General features: G+C 35.1%; 1 protein-coding gene across 1 annotated transcript in view; it reads right to left on the reverse strand.

Moving 5' to 3' along the window:
- Positions 1-25237, reverse strand: part of SLCO4C1 (solute carrier organic anion transporter family member 4C1) — a 77899-nt gene that overhangs the window by 30535 nt on the left and 22127 nt on the right. The window contains exons 3-5 of the mRNA XM_043594474.1: positions 6933-7115; positions 2300-2396; positions 156-277 (exon numbers count right to left, since the gene is read on the reverse strand). Coding sequence (XP_043450409.1) covers positions 156-277; positions 2300-2396; positions 6933-7115 — 402 coding nt within the window. The remainder of the gene's footprint in view (positions 1-155; positions 278-2299; positions 2397-6932; positions 7116-25237) is intronic.

The following is a 25237-nucleotide window of genomic DNA, read 5'->3' on the forward strand; positions in this document are numbered from 1 at the left end:
CATTGAAAAAAAATTGAAAAAAAAAAAGTTTGCATAGGCAGACAACTGAAATTCTATAGAACAATGAATTTTCTAGGGTTCTTATCAACTATACAAAAAGCAACAGTTGGCCTAGAATTGGAATAAAACTCTTTGATTTTAACAAAAATGAATACCTGGTAAATGTTTTGGGAAGCATAAAAAAGGAATTATCAAAGACCAAGCAAAGAGCCAACACAGAAGAAATCCAATCCACCATGCCCCCAGCCATCGTGGATCATCTTCAGTAATATCTATGCTATACAACAGAAAAACAAAATGTAAAAGTCAACTTTACCTTGTTCACTAAAATTTAGTTATGATAACTATACTTTGTAATTCAAGTACATATATAGGGGAATATTATTACAACATTCAACATTTAAAGCAGAGTCACTGTGATGAATCAGACAACAGAAAGCAGGCATAAATGAAAACTATAATAATGGTTTACAAAGTATATCAAAATGGCACTATGACATAAAAGTGTAAAATATTTAAGAGTAAATATATATATGCTAAATATCTGAAAGCATACATAGAATTTCTAAACTACCTAATTTGGCTAAGTTTTTCTTCTCAACTATATTGAATACATCTTATAACAAATCACTGATCTGTGTTAAAAGCACATACACTGTGTCTTAAGGCATTCACTTAAACATAAAATTCATTTTATTTATTTATTTATTTATTGAGGTGTAACTGGCATACAATATTATATTAGTTTCAGGTATACAATATAATGTGATATTACCATATATTACAAAATGATCACATTAAGTCTAACATCTTAGCTGCAGAAGTATTTTTCTTGTTTTGAGAACTTACAAGATTTACTGTCTTAGCAACTTTCCAATATTCAGTACAGTATTACTAACTATAGTCATCGTGTTGTATATTACATCCCATGACTCATTTATAACTGTAAGCTTGTACCTTTTGACTCCCTTTACCCATTTCACCCATCCCTCACCTATAACATATAACATATCCAAATGGTAGCCACAAATTTGTTCTCTGCATCTATGGGCTTATTTTTTTGTTTGTTTGTTTGTTTGTTTGGGTTTTTTTTTAGATTTTACATATATATGAAATTGTATAGTATTTGTCTTTCTCTGTCCGACTGTAAAGTTCTTCTTAAAGTAATTTCTTAAGTTTTATAACAGTTCCCATCATTTTAGATCAAGATATTTCTGGGGCTCCTGGGTGGCTCAGTCAATTGAAGGTCCAACTCTTGATCTCAGCTCAGGCCTTGATCTCAGAGTCATGAGTTCAAGCCCTACACTGGGCTCCATGCTGGGCATGGAGCCTACTTAAAAAAAAAAAAAAAAAAAAAAGGTTTCCCTCCCAAACACACCATTACTACAACTCATGTAATTCTCCACTGAAATTTAAAACCTTTCTTAAAAACCCAGTTCTCTGTTTCAAGGACTTCATCTGCACATCTTCTTATTTAGTTTCTAAAAATTAACCTGGGACTAACAGCTCAAAGAGCAAATCACATATCCATGACCACATTTTCTATTCATTACTCACAGTTACACAAAGGATTGCGCAGTTTTGATTCCTAGTGGTAAAATGAGAAAATGTGAACTCACCAAAGGTTACTGACTTCTCTATATTCCGGAAAAAGAGAAGGTAACTCAGTGGTTAAAAGGAAGATTTGGGAGTCAAAGGTCTACTTGGATTTATGTCTTAGCCACTTAACAACCTCTGTATATCAACTACCTTATAGGATTATTAAGAGAATTAAATGAAGAAGTATGTAAAATAATGTAACACACAAAACCTATAAAAAACTATAGAAAATAGTATGGGATAAATAAGTATTACCTCTTATTATCCTCTATGGCCAGAGCTGAAACCACACAATTGCAATTCTTATGACCATATCAAAGCTACTACAGCACTTAGTTTGAGAATCATAGACTTTTGAGACTTTTCAGGCTATCTACATCCAGCTAAATCTACTAAAAGCACAACTAATTTTGATTAAATTCTTCATTCTGAGCAATGCATGAAGTCCTAGAGGTGTATTTTGAAAATTTTAAGATGACTATTAACCATCCTTATTTATGAATAAATTTATTATACTAAGGGGTGGTATGGCATTAATTCATGAAGTGCAGATAAAGTATTATATAAATATTGTGTGTATTCAATTCTGTTTCCTGAAAAATCCCTCATGCTATCTGAGGAAATTCTTTGAAAACGTTCTATGATGTTAACATTATTAAAATAAAATAAACATATAAAAGAAAAAGAGATGTCGCCTTGCCTTTGTCCCATGTTCACATCAATGTACATGCTTAGCAGCTGTCCTCCCAACACATAACCAATAGCAGGGCCTAGTACTGACATAGAATAGCCAATTCCTGGAAGAACAAAGACATTGAAGACAGTCAACTGTACAATTGTGCTTTGAAAAGCTTACAGCAGTGAAGACAAATATTTTACACTAGAAAAATCATGAAATGATTAGAATTACACCAAAATTACACATTTTCAGTAAAAAAATACCATTGAATAGTACTTGTCAAGTCAAACAGCTTAAAAAATATTTTAAAAATAAATATAAAACATTTTAAATATAAATATTTACGTAATTCAGTGTATAAATTGTTAGACTGCAATAATCGCAATAAATCTAACAACTATAAATTCATGGAAAGTTACATTACATTACTTGGTGGCAGAGGTAGTGCATCTACTACTACCCTTTGTGGATGGTGATATTAGCTACTGTTCACAATTCTTATGGAAAAAATGATGTGAAATGAGAAGCCTTTTCTATTGTGTAGACACTCCAAAAGCAATCTGTATTTTGCACTACAGCAGCTGATTTTAAAACCTGGATCTGGTCATTAGTCTGTTTCATAAAAGTAAGCCATTAATTTAAATTCCTGCACTTAGTGAATCTTCCACTTTAACTTGAAGCAGAATTAAACTAACCTTATTTCTCTGATACTTAAATTTTTGCCATACATAACATTTAAATTTTTACCAAAAAAGATGTGTACATTAGTATCTTCATATATTACCACTTTCTGAATTTTTTATTAATTGCTGAGATTCTCATTGTCATATACAAAAGAACAAAATATAACATATCCAAAGCTAAGCATGTGTCAATGGCAAAAATGACTTATATACTTGACCAAGTCTCCAAAGTAGAAGCCATGCAAGATGATCTGGAAACATATAAGAATTCTGAAGGACCAGAGTCAAGATTCTGAAGAGGGACATCTAAAAAAATGGGACTGATTTTTTTCCTACATATAGTGGCTGATTCTACAAGAGACACTGGGGGTTAGCAATCCTTGGCAGTGTCTGGGAAGGAGGGAAACCGAAGTTGTAGTTCAGGGCCCCTAACTTGGAAGTTATTAACTTCCTCTACCCTACGTTTTACATTGGCACCTAGGAGGCTATACTCTAAAAGTAAGGGTGAATTACAAATAGACTTGCTCACAAAGTAAATACAGCTTTGCTTCAAATAAACTCAACCTGCGAAGTCAGATAAAGGGCATCCCAGACTGCAGTGTTCCCAAATATATCAGAGATTGGGAGTTTATTAAAAGACAGAGTGGGGTTTGGAGAAAAGTGGTACAAGTATAAAACACCTTTGTCAAAGTGAAATGAAAGAGATCCACAACAGATTCCTCAGAACTGAAGATTACCAACTGGAAAATACAATTAAGTCAGTAAATATTTATCGAGAAGCACAAAAAATAAAAACAAAGGATAAAAAATACAGAAAAGAGTAAGAGATGAAGAATGCATTAAAAAAAAAAGGCTTAGCATACATGTAATTGGAGTTCTAGGAGAGGAGATAATAGGAAAGAAGTTATATTTAAATAAATAATTATAGGAAATATCCTAAAGCCAATGAAAGTACAAAACAACATGTAAATCCAAAACATGTAAATCCAAGTCATATAAATCCAAAACAAGTTAAATAAAAGGAATTTTGCACCTATACACATCATATAAGTAAAACTGAAGAAAATCATATCAAACAGAAAAATCTTAAAAATGCAAACATATATAAGAAACATTGGAAGTGAAAAGACAAAGAAACAGTATTTTTAAAGTACTGAAAAAAAAAATCAATGGTCAACTAGTTATCTATTCCCAGTGAAAATATTTATCAGGGAAAGCGTTAAAAAAAATTTTACTTAAAGAATTCTAGAACCTTTGTGATAAACAGGAATGTGATAAAAATATCAATTAATTTCAGAATTTCATAATATCAAGTTTGCGTATAAGGTCATTAGTAGATGAACAGTAAAGGATATTGATAAAAGGAGGAAATTGATAAAAGCGAAGAAATGAAATAACAAACATTAAATTATCAAAAAGAAAGAAAAAAGGCTAAGAAATAAGAACATAGAGCAAATATGTTTTGCACATGTTAAGATGAAAGATTTAAACACAAAATAACATTAAATGAATTAAAAAGTTGGAATTAAAGAACAAAGATTGTTAACCCAATGAAAGCATCAAAGAAATAAGGGAATAAAGGGTGATTGGCCTGGAAAAGATTGTAAGGATTGAGATGTTACATTAACTACTTTTTTTAATTCACTCTAAAAGGTAGCAAATTTTGATTTTCTTTTTGCCCCTTTTTGCCTTGTTATGTATAAAATTTGTTTCATAGAATAATGTATGATACCAAAAATAGATACTGTTTTAAAAGAAAGAAAGAAAGGAGGAAGATTTTGGAAATGGGGAAATAAAAAGAGATAAAAAGCATAAAAAAGGAAGTTTTTCACACAACAAAACTTAAATACCCACTAAAAAATACTGGTTATCTGAAATTGAAAAAAAAAAATCAGGTATATAAGATACTATAATTAAGTGTTCATATTTTCCTTAACATAAAGAGATAAAATGTGTTTCCCAGTTTTGTTACTTCTGTTGTTTTCCTTTGCTCTCAAAAATTACCATTTGATAAATTCCTACAGTATAAGAAAGAGTTAACATAGCAGCCTGTGACTGTTAACTAGAAAGACCTGTCTGCAAGGCTGGCCCTTGGCTGGCATTTGGGATTTATTTAACTGTCCAGAAGGATGCCACCATTCCCTAATTAGGGTGCCTGCCTGACTGCACCTACACTGTACAAACAATATTGTTTTGCTGACCACTTGTATTCCTTTTAAGAGTCTAGAACTTTTAATACATGCAAGGCAAAGGGTCCCTACATGATCAACCCCCAATAAAATCCTTGGACATTGAACCTCTAATGAACTTAACTGGTAGAAAACATTTCAAACTCCTTGCTGGCAGAATCAATTGTGAACTGTCTGGCTCCACTAGGAGGAAGCTAAATCTTCGAAGCTTGTACCTGGTTTTTGTCTGTACTTTTCCCTTTGCTGATTTTCCTTGGCATCCCTCCCTGTAATAATTCACAGCTATGAATATGATTGTATGCTAAGTCCAGCAAGTCCTCCCAGAGATTTATCAAATCTGGGACAGTCCTGTGGGCCTCCACTCTACCTACCGTGTTTAAATGATTTTTGAAAAACTTCCTAATTTTGTGTTACTAACACATGAAGATTAAACTGTTTTATGAGAATTATTGATCAGAAGAGGACTTCAGAAAGGAAATATGCTAAACTGAGAGAGTGAAAAGCATCATTACTAGCTAATTGAAATAAAAGCATTACTAATTAGTAAATGAAAGAGAAGCTATACAGATCAGCTAGAACTTGTAGAGAGAGACAATGAGACTTTGCAGAGAGACCAACACAAAACAAGTAGAGAAAACAACTAGAAGTGTAGTGTTTTTCATATTAAGGAAGAGCCTAAGTAGGTTTAATAGTCTCCATCAGGGCTGCTTTGAACATACTTGACTTTCAGTTACTATAGCAATAAGTTCTTGTTATACACCGAATGTTTGTGTCCCCTCAAATTCCTATGTTTAAACCTGGGATGTAGGTTTCCAGTGTGATGGTAGGAGGTGAGATGTTTGGAACTGATTATGTCATGAGAGCGGAGCCTTCACAAATTAGATTAGTGCCCTCATAAGAAGATGCCCCAGAAAGCCCTTTCTTACCTGTCTGCCATGTGAGGACACAAGAAAAAGATGGCTATCTATGAACCAGGAAATAGGCCTCACCAGATCCTGAAACTGTGGGTACCCTCATCTTAGACTTTCCAGCCTCCAGGACCATGAGAAATAAATTTCTGTTGTTTACAAGCCAACTAGTGTATGGTATTCTGTTACAGCAGATTAAAAGAACTAAGGCAGCCCCCTATATTAGAATAATAAACTGATAAGATGAAAACTTACAGAATGTGAAACACATTAATTTGATGTAAGGCCACACACAGCCTAGTAAACTCTACCTTGCAAGAATATCACAGAAGGAATTTAAGAGAAACTTATGCTACCAAAAATTAGGTTCAGCACTGCCTTTCCCCTGACCCCCCCCTCCCCCAGCTACCAACCCAGAATTGAGCCACACATAACCAGGATTAGTCTGAAATGAAAAGTCCACAGAGTTCTGGGTACTATCTTGTGGTTTCTTTTGTTGACTCTAGTTAAGTCCATAAAAGATTTAGTAAATCAGGTAGAATGGCCAACTCAATCTCCCCACCCTGTGTAAATTAACCTGGAATTCAATTAATCCAGACAGCCTACTGCTTGGATGGCAGTTCTAGGAGGGCTGGCATGCCCGGAACAGGATATAGAGCGGGATGTCAACAAAACTCATAACTGCATTCAACTGAAGGACATGTGTCAGTAAATAATCAAAAAGATTAATATTGCTCTATCTAATATTTAATGGAAATTGAATAGAAATGCCTATGAAATTACAACTTTTCATAAGCATATGTTATGCTTTTACTTATCAATTTAAAAACCAATGAAATGATACTGAAACATTTATTTTATAGAGAAAACTTACCTATGTAAAGAGAAGATTTGTGTGTGGGCACAGAATCATCAATAAAAGCTGTTCCCAGGGTATAAAGAGGAGTTCCTCCTGTTCCCAACAAGAGTTGTCCCAAGATGAACACATACACGTAGTTAGAAAGTGAAGAACTTGAAGAGGTACAACCAGTTCCATTCCTTGTTGCTGAGCAAGTATCTTTGGGGTAAAAAAATTAAATTGTGAATTTACAGAAATTTAATTTATCTATCTGTCTTTACAAATCAGACTTGCCTAACATAACCTTCTTAATTTCTTTCAATCACTTCACTTTACTTTTAAAATACATACATTACTAAAGAACATTTATTAAATATTATGTTAAAATACAGAAAACATAGAACAAAACTGAGAAACATTACTTTAAAAATCATAATTCACAAAGTTCGGGGTAAATTAATGTAAACACAATTGAAGCATGTGGTGCCAGGGAAGGAGTTTTCAAATTAAGAAAAGAAAAAAACAAACAAACAAGCAAAAAAATTAGCCTTTATTTTTCTTTCCAAGTTATAGTACAGTATGAGAACCATAATGAATTCATCAATCAATACCTTAAACACATGTGAAAAGTATACTTAGGTTATAGTATATTTTGGCTAAAACAGTAATTTCTCAATGTTTACAGCAAAGCCATAATATTTGAAGTTATGTCTAATTCTTTATTATAGCTTGAACTATTTTATTAAATTTATTTTTTGAAGCAACCTTTGGCTCTAGAGGATATTCTTCTGAATATCATCAAAGGAAAAATGCTTATCTTTAAGATTTGATTAAAATCTTAAAAATCACACTCAAAGACTGGATATTATAGTAAATCTAGATTTCCTAAACCCACTGGATAATATTAATGAGCAATGATGCTTGTTAAAAATACATTCCCAGCCCAGGACACCTGGGTGGCTCAGGTAGTTAAGCATCTGGCACTTGATCTAGGCTCGGGTCATGATCTCACAGTCATGGGATCCAACCTTGCATAGAGCTCCCCATTGAGTGTAGAGCCTGCCTGGTCTCTCTCCTTCTCTCTCCACCCTTTCCCTTCTCATGCACTCTCTAAATAAATAAATAAATAAACATTAAAAATACATATATTCCCAGCCCTTCCCTTTGAATCTGGTGTAATATCTAGGAATCTGCATTTTAACAATGGCCTTAGCTAATTCTATTTTCACTTCCTTAATATCAGATCAAGATTACTTCCTGAATGATGTAAGACCCCCAAAGCACCAATCCTGAAGATTCTTTAACTGATTCATGGCCATCAAACTTTCAGATGCAAATTTTGTGTATAAAATATTGTATTTTATTTACTTATTTATTATTTATTTACTTATTTATTTATTTATGTATTTATTTATTTATTTATATTTGACAGAGAGAGAGAGAACATGCACACAAGTGCAGAGAGGAGCAGAGGAAGAGAGAGAGAGAGAGAGAGAGAGAGAGAGAGAGAGAGAGAATCTTAAGCAGGCTCCATTCTCAGCTTGGAAACTGACCATGGAGCTTTATCTTATAACTCTGGGATCATGAGAGAAGCCGAAATCTAGAGTCATATGTCAACCGACTGAGCCATCCAGGTGCCCTTGCACAAAATACTTATTTTTTTTAATGTAAAATATACCCCATAATTTTGTACATATTCAGATTATAAGAGGTTGATGAATATTCAGGCCGATAATTTGTATCTATAACTGGGCTAAATCTGCATTATTTGTGTTACCTCCTTTGCCATGTCAGATATTTGAACTGTGATTTCTGGTTTCATCATTCACTTTCTTGGAGGTAGTAGATTAGACTAAGAATAATCTCATTATTTGATACATTGCAAAATTGAACATACAGGTATTTCTTAATTTATTATTTTTCATATTTTTTTATGATAGGTAAATATATTTTTTACTAATCTGGTAGGTATTTTGACCATGTGAGTATTCTCTGGGGTTTTGGTGTTTGTTTTTTTCCAGAAGAAGTAATACATGAAGTTTCAACATGTTTGTTTAAGTAAATTTTAAATACCACAGAAGATCAAGAGAAAGAGAAAATTCTTCCTTCCCCCACCTGTCTCCACTTTATGATCTTCCATGTAACTCAGAGGGAGGTAATGACCTTTGTTAACAGCTCTTTTTATTTTTTCAGACACTTTCTCACACATTCACATGTTTCCTATCCATTTACTGTTTTTACACAAGTACAGTCATACTAAACATACTACACCTATACTCAACAACTTCCAATTTTCACTTACATCCTGGACATCTTTGAAATTTAACTGTATTTAAATTTCTTTGTTGGTACTGTCATAACATTCCATAGCATAAATGTCTTCTAATGTATCTACTTAATCCACAATTTACACTTAATAATTAATAATTAATAACACATACTGGGGCACCTGGGTGGCTCATTCGGTTAAGCGTCCAACATCAGCTCAGGTCATGATCTCGCAGTTCATGAGTTCAATTCCACATCGCACTGTCGGCTGTCAGCACAGAGCCTGCTACAGATTCTCTGTCTCCCTCCCTCTCTGCCCTCCCCTGCTCACACATGCTCTCTCTCTCTCACTCAAAAATAAATAACATTAAAAAAAAAAAACACATATTATTATATTATAAATATATTTAGGTCATTACAAACATGTTGTGATAGGTATTTTTATAATTTCCTTGGCATATTTATGCAAGTCTATATGTAGTAGTTTCCAAAAAGTGGAACTGCTAAGTCAAAGTGTATAAATATTTGTATTTTGATATTGCCAAACTATCTTATCAAAAATTTAAACAAATATGCAATCATACCAGCAACACAGCAACATCTTCCATAATAAAATTAAATTACTACCAATCTCACTGGTTAAAAAATACCTAACACACGTATTTTTTTCAATTTAATTTTTAAGGTCATCAATAAGCATTTTTTATTTTATTTGTCACTTACATATTTTTTCTATGAATGTTTCAAATATACTTTCAAGGTCCTAGCTTTGATATTTGCCTTATAAAATCTTCCCTTCTCCAAGATAATGTACATAGTAACATGATTTTATCCTAACATTTTACAGTTGACCTGAGAACGATGCAGGGGTTGGAGCACCAAACCCTGCACAGTTAAAAATCCATGTATAGCTTTTGGCTTCCCAAAACTTTACTAATACCCTATTTTTGACGAGAACTCTTATTGATAAACAGTTAATTAACACATATTTTGTATGTTACATGTATTGTATATTATTTTCTCACAGTAAAGTAAGCTAAAGAAAAGAAAATGTTAAGAAAGCCATTAGGAAGAGAAAATACATCTCCCGTACTGTATTTATTAAAAAAACCTGTGTGTATAAGTAGACTCACACAATTTAAACTCATGTTTTTGTGTTTTTCAATTGTATTTCTAATTCATATGTAATAAAGTTTAGTGGGGAAAGACAGAGATGCAGCATTCTGTTGGATTAACCAAAGAGAATCTTTTATTAAAGACACTCAGTTTTATGTCACTGATCTTTGCAGTCTTTCTCCGGCTCAAATCTCTTGTAATTACTTCAGCTCTCTAAGCCTTGAGATATCAATATCTCAGCCCAGCTATAACCCATTTCACAGTACTGCATAAAAGACTCTTTAATACTTAACATTTTCTTTTATCATTTTCCTCAAGTAAACAAGGCCAAAGATCTACTTATGAACACTACTGTATCCAATATACTACTCTATTATTTCTGAATAATTTATTTCTATTGCTTTTCTTAGAATTGATAAAAAGAAATGACATACTTAGCCACAGAAAGGCATGGATGAATCTTAAATGCATATTGCTAAGTGAGAGAATCCAGCCTGGGGAGGTGAGGTTAAGACGGTGAAGTAGTATGTGGTTGCCTCATCCCTCGAGCACAGCTAGATAAATATCTAATCATTCTGAACACCCAGGAAATCTATCTGAAGACTGAGACAACAAACTGTACAACTAGAGGGAAAGATGAGGCTACAATGTAGAAGGCAGAAGGTGTGGAGATGTGATTTAGGGGAGAAAAGGATTATGGGTGCCAGGGAAGAGAGGGGAGCCCTGATCATGGAGAGAGGTGAGAGCCCGAGAGACTGGAGGGGGGTGGGGGGCAGGTAGGAGGAGAGCAGTATACAGGGGATAGCACAAGAAAAACACTTCCCTAAAAGCATGGACTGAGAAAATGAGAGGGGCTGATTATTGTGAGTTTTTTCAACCAGTGGAACTCAAAAATTGGAGTTTTAGAAGTCTTCGCTGTGGGGGTATGGAGCCCGGCAAGTGAAGATGTGCCCCTGTGGAGAAGAATGGAGGAGGCCTGGGAGTAGACAACGCAATCTGAGGAACCCCTGGGACAAACTGTGAGAAGACAGTTTTTGCTTCTTGAAGTATATCTGGGAGAGATGTCATTACTTCTCAAGGAACGAAAGAGACAGCAGGCTGCACTGCACTGTCTGGTTCCTTAGCATAGGGGAAGAAACACCTGCTAAGGGTGGCAAACTTGGACTCTGTTTTTTTTCTGCATTTTATAATCCACATTCCTGCCTATGGGTATGACTGCACTTCTGGGACAAGCTGGCACCCTCCCCAGTGCAGCAACCCTCCCTGAGAGGACCAGCACAGGTCCACGCCATGCTGGGTCTCTAAAGTTTGGAGTTCTAAAACTCAGTGTGCCTGAGATAAAACACAGGTGCACTGTACTGCTGGGAAGGCAGACAGTCCAGATACAGACAGGGTGAAGGTAGGAATTTGAGGGACGCCTGGGAGACATGAGGAAGAATGCTTGCTCTTCTGTAAAGGCTTCCCGGACAATGGTGGGATCGAGCTCCCCTCTCTGGGGAGGAAGGAGAGGGCTGGCACCATTTCTCTCACCCACCCATCAGCATGGACTGACTTTGTGGAGCAAAACAGCACCAATAATGAAGACCTCAGCCACTATACCAAGTCCCACACCTCTGCACTCTGCAGGTGCTTCTTTACTAGGGCAAGTGTGCCTGAGAACCAAAATAGTGGGTCCTTCCCCTGAGAAGACCAGCACAAACTTCCCCCCACACACCAAGTCAACCAACCACAGAGTGCTGCAAAGCTTCAGCTCTAGTGGGAATAGGATATAGTCTCTTTTAACAAGCAGACCAGACAGAGCACACCTAGTTAAAACCCGCCACCCTCTGGACAAGATCCAAATACTTCCCATTGCAGGCAAGGAAAACCCTGCAGAAGACTGCCCTAAAAAAGAGCAGACAAAACACAGCAGCAGAGTGCACACAGCATACACTAGAGACACTTCTTGAAGCACCAGGCCCTAACAGTATATGACCTCTTCTTCACAAAGGCATTTTTGTCAGGAACAGAAAACACAGCAGGTTTTCGTAACACAGACAAGAAGACAGAGACCTAGACAAAATGCCAAGATGCAGGAATTCATCCCAAAAGAAAGAATAATAAAAGGTCACAGCCAGGGATCTAATAAAAAAAGATAAATGTAGAGGTGCCTGGGTAGCTAGATCAGTTAAGTATCCGACTTCAGCTCAGGTCATGATCTCATGGTTCGTGAGGTCGAACCCCACATCAGGTTCTTGGCTGTTAGTGCAGAGTCTGCTTCAGATCTTCTGTCTCTGTGTGCCCCTCCCCCACTTGTTCTTTTACTCTCTCTCTCAAAAACAAATAAAAACATTAAAAAAAAACAAATATAAGTAATATGTCTAATCCAGAATTTAAAACAACAATCATAATGACACTAGCTGGGCCTGAGAAAAGCATAGAAGACACCAGGAGTCCCTTACTGCAGAAATAAAAGACCTAAAAACTAGTCAGGCCTTAAAAAAAAAAAGTTATAACCAAGATGCAAAATCAACCGGATATAATAACCACAGGATAGGAGAAGCAGAGGAATTAAGTGATACAGAAGATAAAATTATGGAAAATAATGAAGCTAAAAAGAAGAGGAAAAGAAAAACACTGGATCACAAATGTAAACTCAGGGAACTCAGCAAAGCCATAAAGCATAATAACATTCCTATCTTAGGAGTCCCAAAAGGAGAGGAAAACAGAAGAGAGCAGAAAGTTTATTTGAGCAAATTATACCTGGATATTTCCTTAATCCGGGGAAGGAAGCAGACATCCAAATCCAAGCACAGAGACCTCTCATTAAAATCAATAAAAGCAGGCCAACACCAAGACATACATAGTAAAATTTGCAAAATACGGACATAAGGAAAAGTCCTAAGGGCAGCAAGGGAAAAGAAATCCCTACCTTACAAGGGAAGACATATAAGGTTAGCAGCAGACCTATCAATAAAAACTTGGCCGGCCTGAAGGGAGTGACATGATATATTCAACATGCTGAATGGTAAAAATATGTAGGCAAGAATACTTTATACAGCAAGGCTGTCATTCAGAATAGAAGGAGAGATACAGAGTTTCCCAGACAAACAAAAACTAAAGGAGTTCATGACCACTACACCAGCCTTGCAAGAACTGTTATAGGGGACTCTTTGAATGGGGGAAAAAAGGGACAAAGACTACAAAGGAACACAGAAAATCGCCAGAAACAACGACTTTACAGGTAATACAATGGCCTAAATTAATATCTATCAATAATCACTCTGAATGTAAACGTACTAAATGCTCCCCTTAAAACATAGAGGGTATCAGAATGGGGGAAAAAAAAGATCCATCAATATACTTCCTACAAAAGACTCATTTTAGACCTAAAGACACCTGTAGATTAAAAGTGAAGGCATAAACAACCACTTAAAATGCTAAGGGACATCAAAAGAAAGGTGGGGTAGCCCTACTTATATCAGACAAACTAGATTTTAAACCAAAGACTATAACAAGAGATGAAGAAAGGCACTACATCATAATAAAGGGGTCTATCCAACAAGATCTAATAATTGTAAATACTTATGCCCCCAACTTGTAAGAACACAAATATATAAATCATTTAATCACAAGCATAAAGAATTTCATTCAGTAATAGTAGGGGATTTTAATACTCACTTACATAAATGTAAAAATCATCTAATCAGAAGATCAACAAGAAAACCATGGCTTTGAATAACACACTGGACCAGATTGACCTAACAGATACTTTCAGAACATTTTATCTTAAAGCAGCAGACTATACACTCTTTTTGAGCGCATATGGGACATTCTACAGAATGAATCACATACTGGGTCATAAATCAGGCCTGAATAAATACAAAAAGACTGAGATTATACCATGCATATTTTCCTACCTATGAAACTTGAGGTCAACCACAGGAAAAAGTTCAGGAAGACCAAATACATGGAGGTTAAAGGACATCCTACTAAAAATGAATGGGTTAACCAAGAAATTAAAGAAGAAATTAAAAAATACATGGAAACAAATGAAAAATGAAAACACAATGGTCCAAAATCTTTGGGATGTAGCCAAAGCAGTCATTAAGAGGTAAGTATATAGCAATATATAGTATACAGCAATATAGCATAAAGGTTTATCTCAAGAAGCAAGAAAAATATCAAATAAATAACCTAACCTTACAATTAACGGAGCTAGAAAAGGAGCAACAAATGAAGCCTAAAGCCAGCAGAAGAAAGGAAATAATAAAGATTCGAGTAGAAATAAATAATATAGAAACAAACAAACAAAAAACAGTAGAATAGATCAATGAAACAAGGAGCTGGTTCTTTGAAAAAATTAGTAAAATTGATAAACCCCAAGCCAGACTTATCAAAAAGAAGAGTGAAAGGATCCAAATAAATAAAATCACAAATGAGAGAGGAAAGATCTCAACCAACATCACAGAAATACAAACAATTATAACAGAATATTATGGAAAATTATATGCCAACAAATTGGCCAATCTGGAAGAAATGGATAAATTCCTAGAAACACATAAACTACCAAAACTAAAACAGGAAGAAACAGAAAATTTGAACGGATCGATAACCAGCAAAAAAGTCAGTGTAATTAAAAATCTCTCAACAAAAGTCCAGGGCCAGATGGCTTCCCAGGAGAATTATACCAAACATTTAAAGAAGAGTTAATACATATTCTTATCAGTTTTCCAAAAAATAGAAATGGAAGAAAAACCCAAACTCATTCTACCAGGCCAGCATTACCTTAATTCCAAAACCAAAGACCCCACTAAAAACGAGAATTACAGGCCAATATCCCTGATGCACATGGATTCAACAATTCTCAACAAGATACCAGCAAATCAAATCCAACAGTACATTAAAAGAATTATTCACCATGAACAAGTGGGATTTATTCCCAGGTAAAGGTGATTCAATATTTTCAAATCAATCAATGTGATACACCACATTAATAAAAGGATAAGAATAAAATGATCCTCTCGGTAGATGTAGAAAAAGCATTTGACAAAGTAAAGCATCCATTATTAATAAATACCCTCAATAAATTAGGGATAGAAGGAACATACCTCAACATCATAAAGGCCATATACAAAAGACCCACAGCTAATATCATCCTCAATGGGGAAAAACTAGTTTTCCTCCACAGTCAGGAACAAGAGGAGGACATCCATTCTCACCATTGTTAATTAACATAGTACTGGAAGTTCTAGCCTCAGCAATCAGAAAACAAAAAGAAATAAAAAGGCATCCCAACTGGCAAGGAAGAAGTAAAACTTTCACTGTTTGCACACAACATGAAACTCTATGTAGAAAACCTGAAAGACTACAAAATATGCTAGAACTAATACACAAATTCAGTTAAAATCACATGATACAAATAAACATACAGAAATATGCTGCATTGCTATATACTAATAATGAAGCAGCAGAAAGAGAAATCGGGGAATCGATTCCATTTACAATTGCACCATAAACCATATGATACTTTAGGAATAAACATAACCAAAAAGGTAAAAGATTATCCAGACTCTGAAAACTATAAAACACTGATAAAAGAACCTGAAGAGGACACAAAGAAATGGAAAAACATTCCATGCTCATGGACTGAAAGAACAAATATTGTTAAAATGTCTATACTATCCAAAGCAATACATATATTTAAATGCAATCCCTATCAAAATACCCCCAGAATTTTTCACAGAGCTAAAACAAAAAATCCTAAAATTTGTATGGAACCACAAAAGACCCTGAATAGCCAAAGCAATCTTTTAAAAGAAAAGCAAAGCTGGAGGCATCACAATTCCAGACTCCAAGCTATATTACAAAGCTGTAGCCATCCAGACAATATGATACTGGCATTAAAAAAGACACATACAGATCAATGGAACAGACTACAAAACCCAGAAATGGACCCACAACTATATGGTCAACTAAGCGGGAAAGAATATCCAATGGAAAAAAGTCTCTTCAGCAAATGGCGCTGGTAAAATTGGACAGTGACATGCAGAACAATGAAACTGGACCCCTTTCTTACACTATACACAAAAATAAATTCAAAATGGATGAAAGACCTAAATGTAAGACAGGAAACCATCAAACTCCTAGACAAAAACACAGGCAGAAACCTTTTCAACCTCAGCAGCAGCAACTTACTCCTAGACGTGTCTCTGGAGGCAAGGGAAACAAAAGCAAAAGTGAAGCAATGGAACCTCATTAAGATAAAATGTTTCTGCACAGTGAAGGAAACAATCAACAAATAAAACTAAAAGGCAACTGATGGAATAGAAGATATTTGCAAGTGACGTATCTCATAAAGGGTTAGTATCCAAAATCTATAACTTATCAAACTCAACACCCAAAAAACAAACAAGCCAGTGAAGAAATGGGCAGAAGACATGAATAGACATTTTTCCAAAGAAGACATCCAGATGGCCAATAGACATATGAAAAGATGCTTAACATCACTCATCATCAGGGAAATAGAAATCAAACCTACTATGAGATACCACCTCATACCTGTAAGAATGGCTAAAATTAACAACACAGGAAACAACAGACGTTGGTAAGGATGCAAACAAAGGGGAACCCTCTTACACTGTTGGTGGGAATGCAAACTGGTACAACCACTCTGGAAAACAGTATTGAGGTTCCTCAAAACATTAAAAATAGAACTACTCTACAAGCCAGCTATTGCACTACTAGGTGTTTACTCAAAGGATATAAAAATATTGATTCAAAGGGACACATGTACCCCGATGTTTACAGCAGAATTATCAACAAGAGTCAAATTATGAAAAGAGCCCAAATGTCCACTGACTGATGAATGGATAAAGAAGATGTGGTATATACATATACAATAGAATATTATGCAGCCATAAAAAAAAGAACGAACCTTGCCATTTGCAACCACATGGACAGAGCCAGATTGTATTATGCTAAGTGAAGTAAGTCAAAGAAAGACAAATACCATGATTTCATTCAACTGGAATTTAAGAAACAAAACAAACAGACATAGGGAAAGAAGAAGAAAAAAAGAGAGGGAAGCAAACCATAAGAGACTCTTAACTATAGAAAACAAACAGGGTTGATAGACATGGGTGGGAAATGGCCTAATGAGTGATGGGTATTAAGGACGGCACTTGTGATGAGCATCTAAGTGATGAACCCTTAAGTTATACTTCTGAGCCCAATTTAACTCTATATGTTAACTAATTAGAATTTAAATAAAAATTTGAAAAAAAAAAAAGAAAAGAAAAAGGGCATTAGAAAAAAGTTAGGGAAACCTGAATGAAGTATGGACATCAAGTAATAAGTATAAACATTAAGAGATGATATATCAACACTAGTTCATTAATCATTAAAAATATAGCATACAAAGTAATATCTTAATGATAGGGGGAAATTGAGGCACCTGGGTTGCTCAGTCCATTGAGTGCCTACTCTTGATTTTGGTTCAGGTCATATTCCCAGGGCTGTGGGATGGAGCCCCATGTCAGGCTCCATGCTGAGTATAGAGCCTGCTTAAGATTCTCTCTTTCCCTCTGTCCCTTTCTCCCACTTGCCTTCTCTCTCTCTCTAAAATAAAGTTTAAAAAATAATAATAGAGGGAAATGGTTGTGGTATATTTGGTATATTTGGAAATTCTCTCATACCTAATACTACCTTCACAATTATTCTGTATATCTAAAATTGTTCTAAATACCAAGTATAGTAAAAAAAAAAAATTACAATTACAACTAAAGTCTTACACTTTCATAAAAATTAAAAATGAAAATATACAGCAACAATATTAATTAGTCAGATATTATGAGACATGTAAGAATAGACAGAAAAATGTAGAAGAGACTTTAATATTCATCTTTCTCAGTCCAAGAGTGAAAATTATTAAAAATAAGCAAGGATACACTATAAACACCAAATGTTGGCTAACTTGACAATAGATTATATTTAAAATAAAAATAAAAATAAAAATAAAAATAAGCAAGTATAGATAAGACCTAAACAATATTATCAGTAACACTGCATGTAGGAAAACATGTCAAATTCCATACTATGATGAAATTGTGTCTTCTATTTTTAGGTCCCAAGGACAATTCTAAAAAAATTGACCAAATATTATGCTATAAAAATATTTATATACATTCCAAAGAGTAAATAACAATAACATTCTATGACCAAAATGAAATAAACTAGAAATTTATAATGCGATAGAAAATGAAAATGCACATAAAAAAATTGAATTCAAAAAATTTAAACTTAAAAAAATTTTTAACTCTTAAATTATTTTTGGATCAATAATTTTGGAATTATGAAAATGCTCAGAAATTATGATACTAAAAAAATACATCAAAATTCATATTCTACAACGAAAGTAGTACTTATAGGAAAGCATCTCATTCAAACAAAAAAAGAACCAAACAGAAAAAGGAAAATAAAAATTAAAAATATATAAAAATAAGTCACATTCTGAGTTACCCCCAACATTCATACTACTGGAGCAAGATGAGCTTATGATAGAATATCTATGGAGGAAATAAAATGCAAAAGAATATCTAGAAAAAAAATACTAAAAAGGGAATACAATGAGGAGGACCCTCTAATTAAAACAATAAAGAATTAACAAATGACTAGAAATATGATTAATGAAATAAAAAATAATAAAGTTAATAAAAAGTAAATCCTTTGAAATAATCAATAAAATAAACCACTGACTAACATAATGAAAAAGCAGAAATTACAACTATACAAATACATGGAAAAAAAGGAAATGAACTAAAAGGAGATGACTTTTTTAAATTCACAAGAGACTACTTAGAGCAAATTTCTAGCAAATATATTTGAAAAACAAGAAATTAATTCCCAAGACCAGATAGTTTCAGAGATCAATTTTGCCAAAACTTTAAATGTTAAATAATAATGACAATTATAATAACAACATACATACCTAATGCCATTTAAATTATTCCAGAATATAGAAAAAGGATTAAAAATTACCAAAATATTTTTTAAGTTATTCATTTATTTTGAGAGAGAGAGAGAACGAGAACATGAGCAGGGGAGGGGCAGAGAGAGAGGAAAAGAGAATCATAAGCCGGCTACACACTGTCAGTTGTAGAGCCTGATGCAGGGCTGGATTTCAGGAACCATGAGATCATGATCTGAGCCGAAATCAAGAGTTGGACACTTAACCAACTGAGCCACCCATACACCCCATAAATTACCAAAATATTTGGTAATATTGATACCACGTGAAAAAGATCAACAACAGCAGAAACTAATAGACCAATCTCATATCTAAGTATCAATACAAAAAAAATATATTAGCAACAAAACCCAGCAACATATTAAAAAATGTAGCATGACTCTTTAAAGATGCATGCTTTGGAAATTAAGAAAATTTAATAAGTTAGATCTAATTAGAAAATTCAATGATCACTTTCATAGATTTTAAGTAGACATATGACAAATGTCAACAACAAATCACATAATCAACATAAAACAGGAATAGATATGTCTCTAACATGATCAAATAAATATATGGGCATGTAAGTATGGATATATACATGCATATGCATATGCACATACATACTACTAAGGTCAGAAAGAAGTAAGACAAGGATACTCACTATCTTTGCAACTTTTCAATACTGTATTGTGGGCAGAAAGAACCTTGAGGCCTATGATCAAGGATCAAGAGGTAAAACTAACTCTATACGCAGAAATTACAAATTCTTTCAGGAACAGTGAAAAAAAAATCAATGGAAAAACTACTAAAAACAGTAAGAAAATTCAGTAATATAAGTTTATTTATAAATATAAAATTAATATATGAAAAGTCAGTAAGTATCACATGTTCAAGTTGGATAATGTGATGGAAGAAAAAACAATTTACAATAGAAAAAAGAAACTAAATACACCTAAATAAATGTGAACAAGCTGTATGAAGACTACTGCCTACCTAGAATCACAGTGAAGCAAGTGAGGTGGGGCAGAAAAATACAGTTTGTCACAGAGGTGAGGTGCCACAGAAAGATTCTAAATATGAACAGCAATCTCTGTATGTGGGGAAAAAGGTAAAAGCTCAAAAATTTACGTATGAGGAACATCCATCTCAACTAGAGAGAATCCCTGCTTGTCCAGAACAGGGTTCCAGTTCCTCTCCTACATAAAATATGTTAAGCAAGAACTCCAAGATGGTCCTCTGAGAGTCCCCATCGTAATTCCTGGGACCGTGAATAGGACATTACTACATCTTTGACTACGTTACAGTGGCAAAGAGTTTTTGCAGAATAAGATTATTAATCAATTGACTTTGAATTAGGAAGGAGATTATCTGCTTGTGCTCGATCCAATCATATAAGCCCTCTAAAGCAGAGGTCTTCTTCCTCTGGCAGCAGCAGCATATGTCAGAAAAATCTGAAGCCAAGTAGAGATTATATGAGCTGCTGCTGGCTTTGAAGATGAAAAGGACCAGGTGCCAAGGAATGTGCAGAGCTTTTAGCTGATAGAAACACTCGATGATGATTGTCAAGGAAATGGAGATCTCAGTTAAACAATTCCAAAAAATTACTTCACAGTAATTACTTCAACAGTTTAATGATTACTTCATTACTGATTACTTCAACAGTTTAATGAGCGTGGAAAGAGATTCTTCTCTAGAGCCTCCAATGAGAAGGTAGTCAGCTGACACCCTGAGTTTGAAAGTCTGATCAGAGAACCCAGCTCAGCTGTGCCAAACTCCTGATCCATGGAGATAGTAAGATAATACATTTGTGCTGTTTCAAATTTAGTTTGCATAATATGTTATGCAGCAATAGAAAACTAATACAAACATCTCATAAAAAATTAGCCAAGGAATAATTTGCCTCATTCAAACATAAATAATAAACAAAGAGGAAAAGCAAATGACATGGCAAAATAGTCTCCAGGAGAATGTCACTATGATGTAGATTTAAAAATTACCACATTGCCATACGTTAAAAGTGATGGCAACAATTGCTTCTTTTTTTTTTTTTTTGAAAGAGAGAGAGAGAGAGAGAGAGAGAGAGAGAGAAAGAGAGTGCAAGTGGGGAAGCAACAGAGAGGCAAACACAGAATCCAAAGGAGGCTCCGGGCTCTGAGCTGTCAGCACAGAGCCCAATGCTGGGCTCAAACTCACGAACCATGAGTTTATGACCTGAGCTGAAGTCAGATGCTCAACCAACTGAACCACCCAGGTGCCCCAACAATAGCTTCTTAAAAGCAAAAGCTGAAAACAGGGATTTAAACTTTTTTTTTTTTAATGTTCATTTATTTTTGAAAGAGACAGACAGACAGAGCATGAGCAGGGGAGGGGCAGAGAGAGAGGGAGACACAGAATCTGAAGCAGGCTCCAGGCTCTGAGCTACACAGAGCCGTATGCAGGGCTCAAACTCAGAAACTGAGAAATCATGACCTGAGCCAAAATCAGACGCTTAACCGACTGAGCCACTCAGGCACCCCTGAAAACAGAGATTTAATAAGCTCATAAATGTGATGAATAAGAGAAGTGAAAAAAAATGGGCTGAAAAAACTCAGAAAAGGCATGAAACAAAAATGAAAACTACCACAGAAATAAAAGTACATCAAAATGGGCAAAAGAGGGGCGCCTGGGTGGCGCAGTCGGTTAAGCGTCCGACTTCAGCCAGGTCACGATCTCGCAGTCCGTGAGTTCGAGCCCCGCGTCAGGCTCTGGGCTGATGGCTCGGAGCCTGGAGCCTGTTTCTGATTCTGTGTCTCCCTCTCTCTCTGCCCCTCCCCCGTTCATGCTCTGTCTCTCTCTGTCCCAAAAAATAAAATAAACTTTGAAAAAAAAAATTTTAAAAAAAAAAAAAATGGGCAAAAGAAAGAATAGCACTATAAGAATCACAAAAAGACAGAATATATATTTTGTGACTTGAAATATAAACAAAATTAAGTACATAAAAACTAAGACTTAAAAGATTAGAGAGAAAATTATAGATATGAGATCCAGACAAAGAAAATCAAACATGTGCATAATCAATCAGAATAGGAAAAAGCATCTACTCTGAGGTAAAACTTAGGAAACTTTCCCGAAATAAGTGAAGGCCTATCTCTAATTTAAAATGGCATAGAACATCCAGGAAAATTTGATGCAGGGCCTTTAAGACATTCCCTTATGAAGTTACTGGATTTTAAAGATAAAGAGAGACAAGTACAGTCAAGAAAAAAGATAGTCACTCATGTAGAGGGAAATGAACAACTTTGGTTGGCATCAGACTTCTCTAGAGCAACATTAATCTCATAAAGCAAAGGAATGATTACAAAAAGTAATCAGTGAAAAATGTGACTCACAAATTTTATACTCAAACAATCACTCAAATATAAAGGCAAAAGACAAATATATAAACATATTTCAAACCTCATAGAATTGACCTTTCCTGAAAAAAACAAAAACAAAAACTACTAGAGGGTACATTTCAGCCTACCAAGAAATACTGCATTCTGAGAAGCCATGGAGACCTGAAGACCATTGCATCATAAAATGTTAAATAATTTATTAAATTTCACTTGTGGGGCGCCTGGGTGGCTCAATCGGTTAAGCGGCTGACTTCGGCTCAGGTCATGATCTCACAGCCCGTGAGTTCGAGCCCCACGTCGGGCTCTGTGCTGACAGCTCAGAGCCTGGAGCCTGTTTCGGATTCTGTGTCTCCCTCTCTCTGACCCTCCCCTGTTCATGCTCTGTCTCTGTCTCAAAAAAATAAATAAACGTTAAAAAAAAAATTTTTTTAATAAAAATTAAAAAATAAATAAATAAATAAATTTCACTTGTAATAACATAGCTTTAAAAAATAGCTAGGTTTACCTATTACGTGAATTCTGCAGTATTATTAGTTGAGGTAACTACTTGAACCTAGAGTTTCAACATCTACTGAGAAATGAAAAAATTTCTGACAAAGTATTTCCAACACTAATTCAAAAGCATGTGATTTGACAATACACCACAAGAGGGAGTGCCTATGATGTTTATGAACATAGGGAGTGTTCCCAATAAAACCAAGGCTTAGAATTTCATTTAATGGACAAACCAGTGTCCACTCCTGCCCACTAACATATACAGAAGCTAAAGGCAAAAGGTAAAAAGAAAACGTACATATCAAGGTAGGTGTAAGTTAAATATGAAGCTCAGCCCAACCCTTATTCCCACACAGAGGCCCAAAGTTTACTATCCCCAGGCATTTATTTACCTTCCAAACCTTGAAATTAAGAAACCATGTTTTCTTCTGGGCCCATCCTGCTGCCAGGGGTAGGGCACGATGCTGCAGTTTGAGATGAGATTTCACTCCCCCAGTCACATTTGGGTTTTTGTTTTTTGTTTTGTTTTGTGTTTTAATTTTCAGGAGGTGCTCCTGAGAAGAAACATAGTTTTATAGGGAACCTGGTCTGCCCAATTACCTGCATTAGGTAATTTGAGGTGGCTGACTTTAATCAAAAACAGCCTCTCTTTCTCCCTTCCCGGGGAATGACTACAGTTTTCTCCCCCAGCTCCCCTTCCCATCTCCCAGCTACTGCCCTAAAGAAGGAGAAAGGACTGTTGCTTTTGTTTAAACCTGCCCAGGTCCAAGTCTCTAACCAGCATCTTCTGGCCTAGAGAGTGTAGATCATCCCCACATGCCTCTCCTACAACCTCTTTTCACTAATCCTACCACCAATCTTTCAAAAACCTTTCTTTAAAAACATTTCTTTAGGGGTGCCTGGGCACAGTCAGTTAAGCAGCCAACTCTTGATTTCAGCTCCGGTCATGATCTCACGGCTTCATGAGCCCTGCATCGGGCTTTGCGCTGGCAGCAAGGAGCTTGCTTGGGATTCTCTCTCTCTGCCCCTCCCCTACTTGTGCTGTCTCTGACTCTCTCAAAATAAATAAACTTAAAAAAAAAAAAAAGTTTATTTAAAAGAAAAACAAGTTAGCTTTGAGTCTGTGTCTATGATATGGGTCCCTCTATGCCCAGGGCTAAGGGCAGCTGGTGGCAGAAGACCCGAGAAAGGAGTAAGAAAAATACTCTTCCTGAATATGAGGAACCCATATTCGGAAGCCCTCATCCAACTGATGTAGGAACAGGAGATGAGCCAGGTGGCACCAGCACTTCTTAGGGTGCTGTTGTTCATAAACGTAGAGGGTGGGTGGCAAACAGTTGTGCAAGGAATCTCAGACAATTCAGAACTCTAGCTTTGTGGGAACTGAAAAGATGACAAAGCCTTTGCCTATGTAATCAATCTGCCTAGGATGCCAGCCTGCTCACTCATCTCGTATGGGAACCTGAGTCAAGAAAGTGATTTTCAAAAGCAGCTGTAACAGCATCTATATCAAGATGCTGTAAATAGAGAGAACAACGTACTTTTATTAAATTAAAATTAGGACACAGACCACAAAAGTATTTTCATGGTGCGGAAGAAAAGTGTGAACACACATTACATCATGAAACAAAGCAGTTATTTATCTGAAGGAAGACAGCAAAGTGGAAATGAAATAACTTAGAAATGTGAGAGAAAGAAAGCAGAGATGAAACATGAGCTGGCAGAGCTCAGGAAAGAGAAAAATTAAAACCCCATAGAAATGAAGATAAAATTGAAAGGGCCATAAAGGTGAAGAGACTAACATAATAACAGTCATATAGTATAGAAATGAGAAAAATGAGAGAAATAAATGATAAAGAAATAGAATAAATGTTAACTGTATATGGTGGTCAAAAGAGATCACATATACACATAATTTAAGTACCTGAGAAAAAAAACAATGTCATGGAATAAAATACTCAAAGATATAATTTAAGAAAATGTCCCAAAAATCTAAAAATATGTATGTAAATCCATATACTTCAATTTCCATAACAGAGAAACATGTTTCCAGAGAAACATGACATGAACAGTCATCACCAACACACAGCCTGGACTGG

The sequence above is a fragment of the Prionailurus bengalensis genome, chromosome A1 (assembly GCF_016509475.1).
Source record: "Prionailurus bengalensis isolate Pbe53 chromosome A1, Fcat_Pben_1.1_paternal_pri, whole genome shotgun sequence".
Lineage (NCBI taxonomy): Eukaryota > Metazoa > Chordata > Mammalia > Carnivora > Felidae > Prionailurus > Prionailurus bengalensis.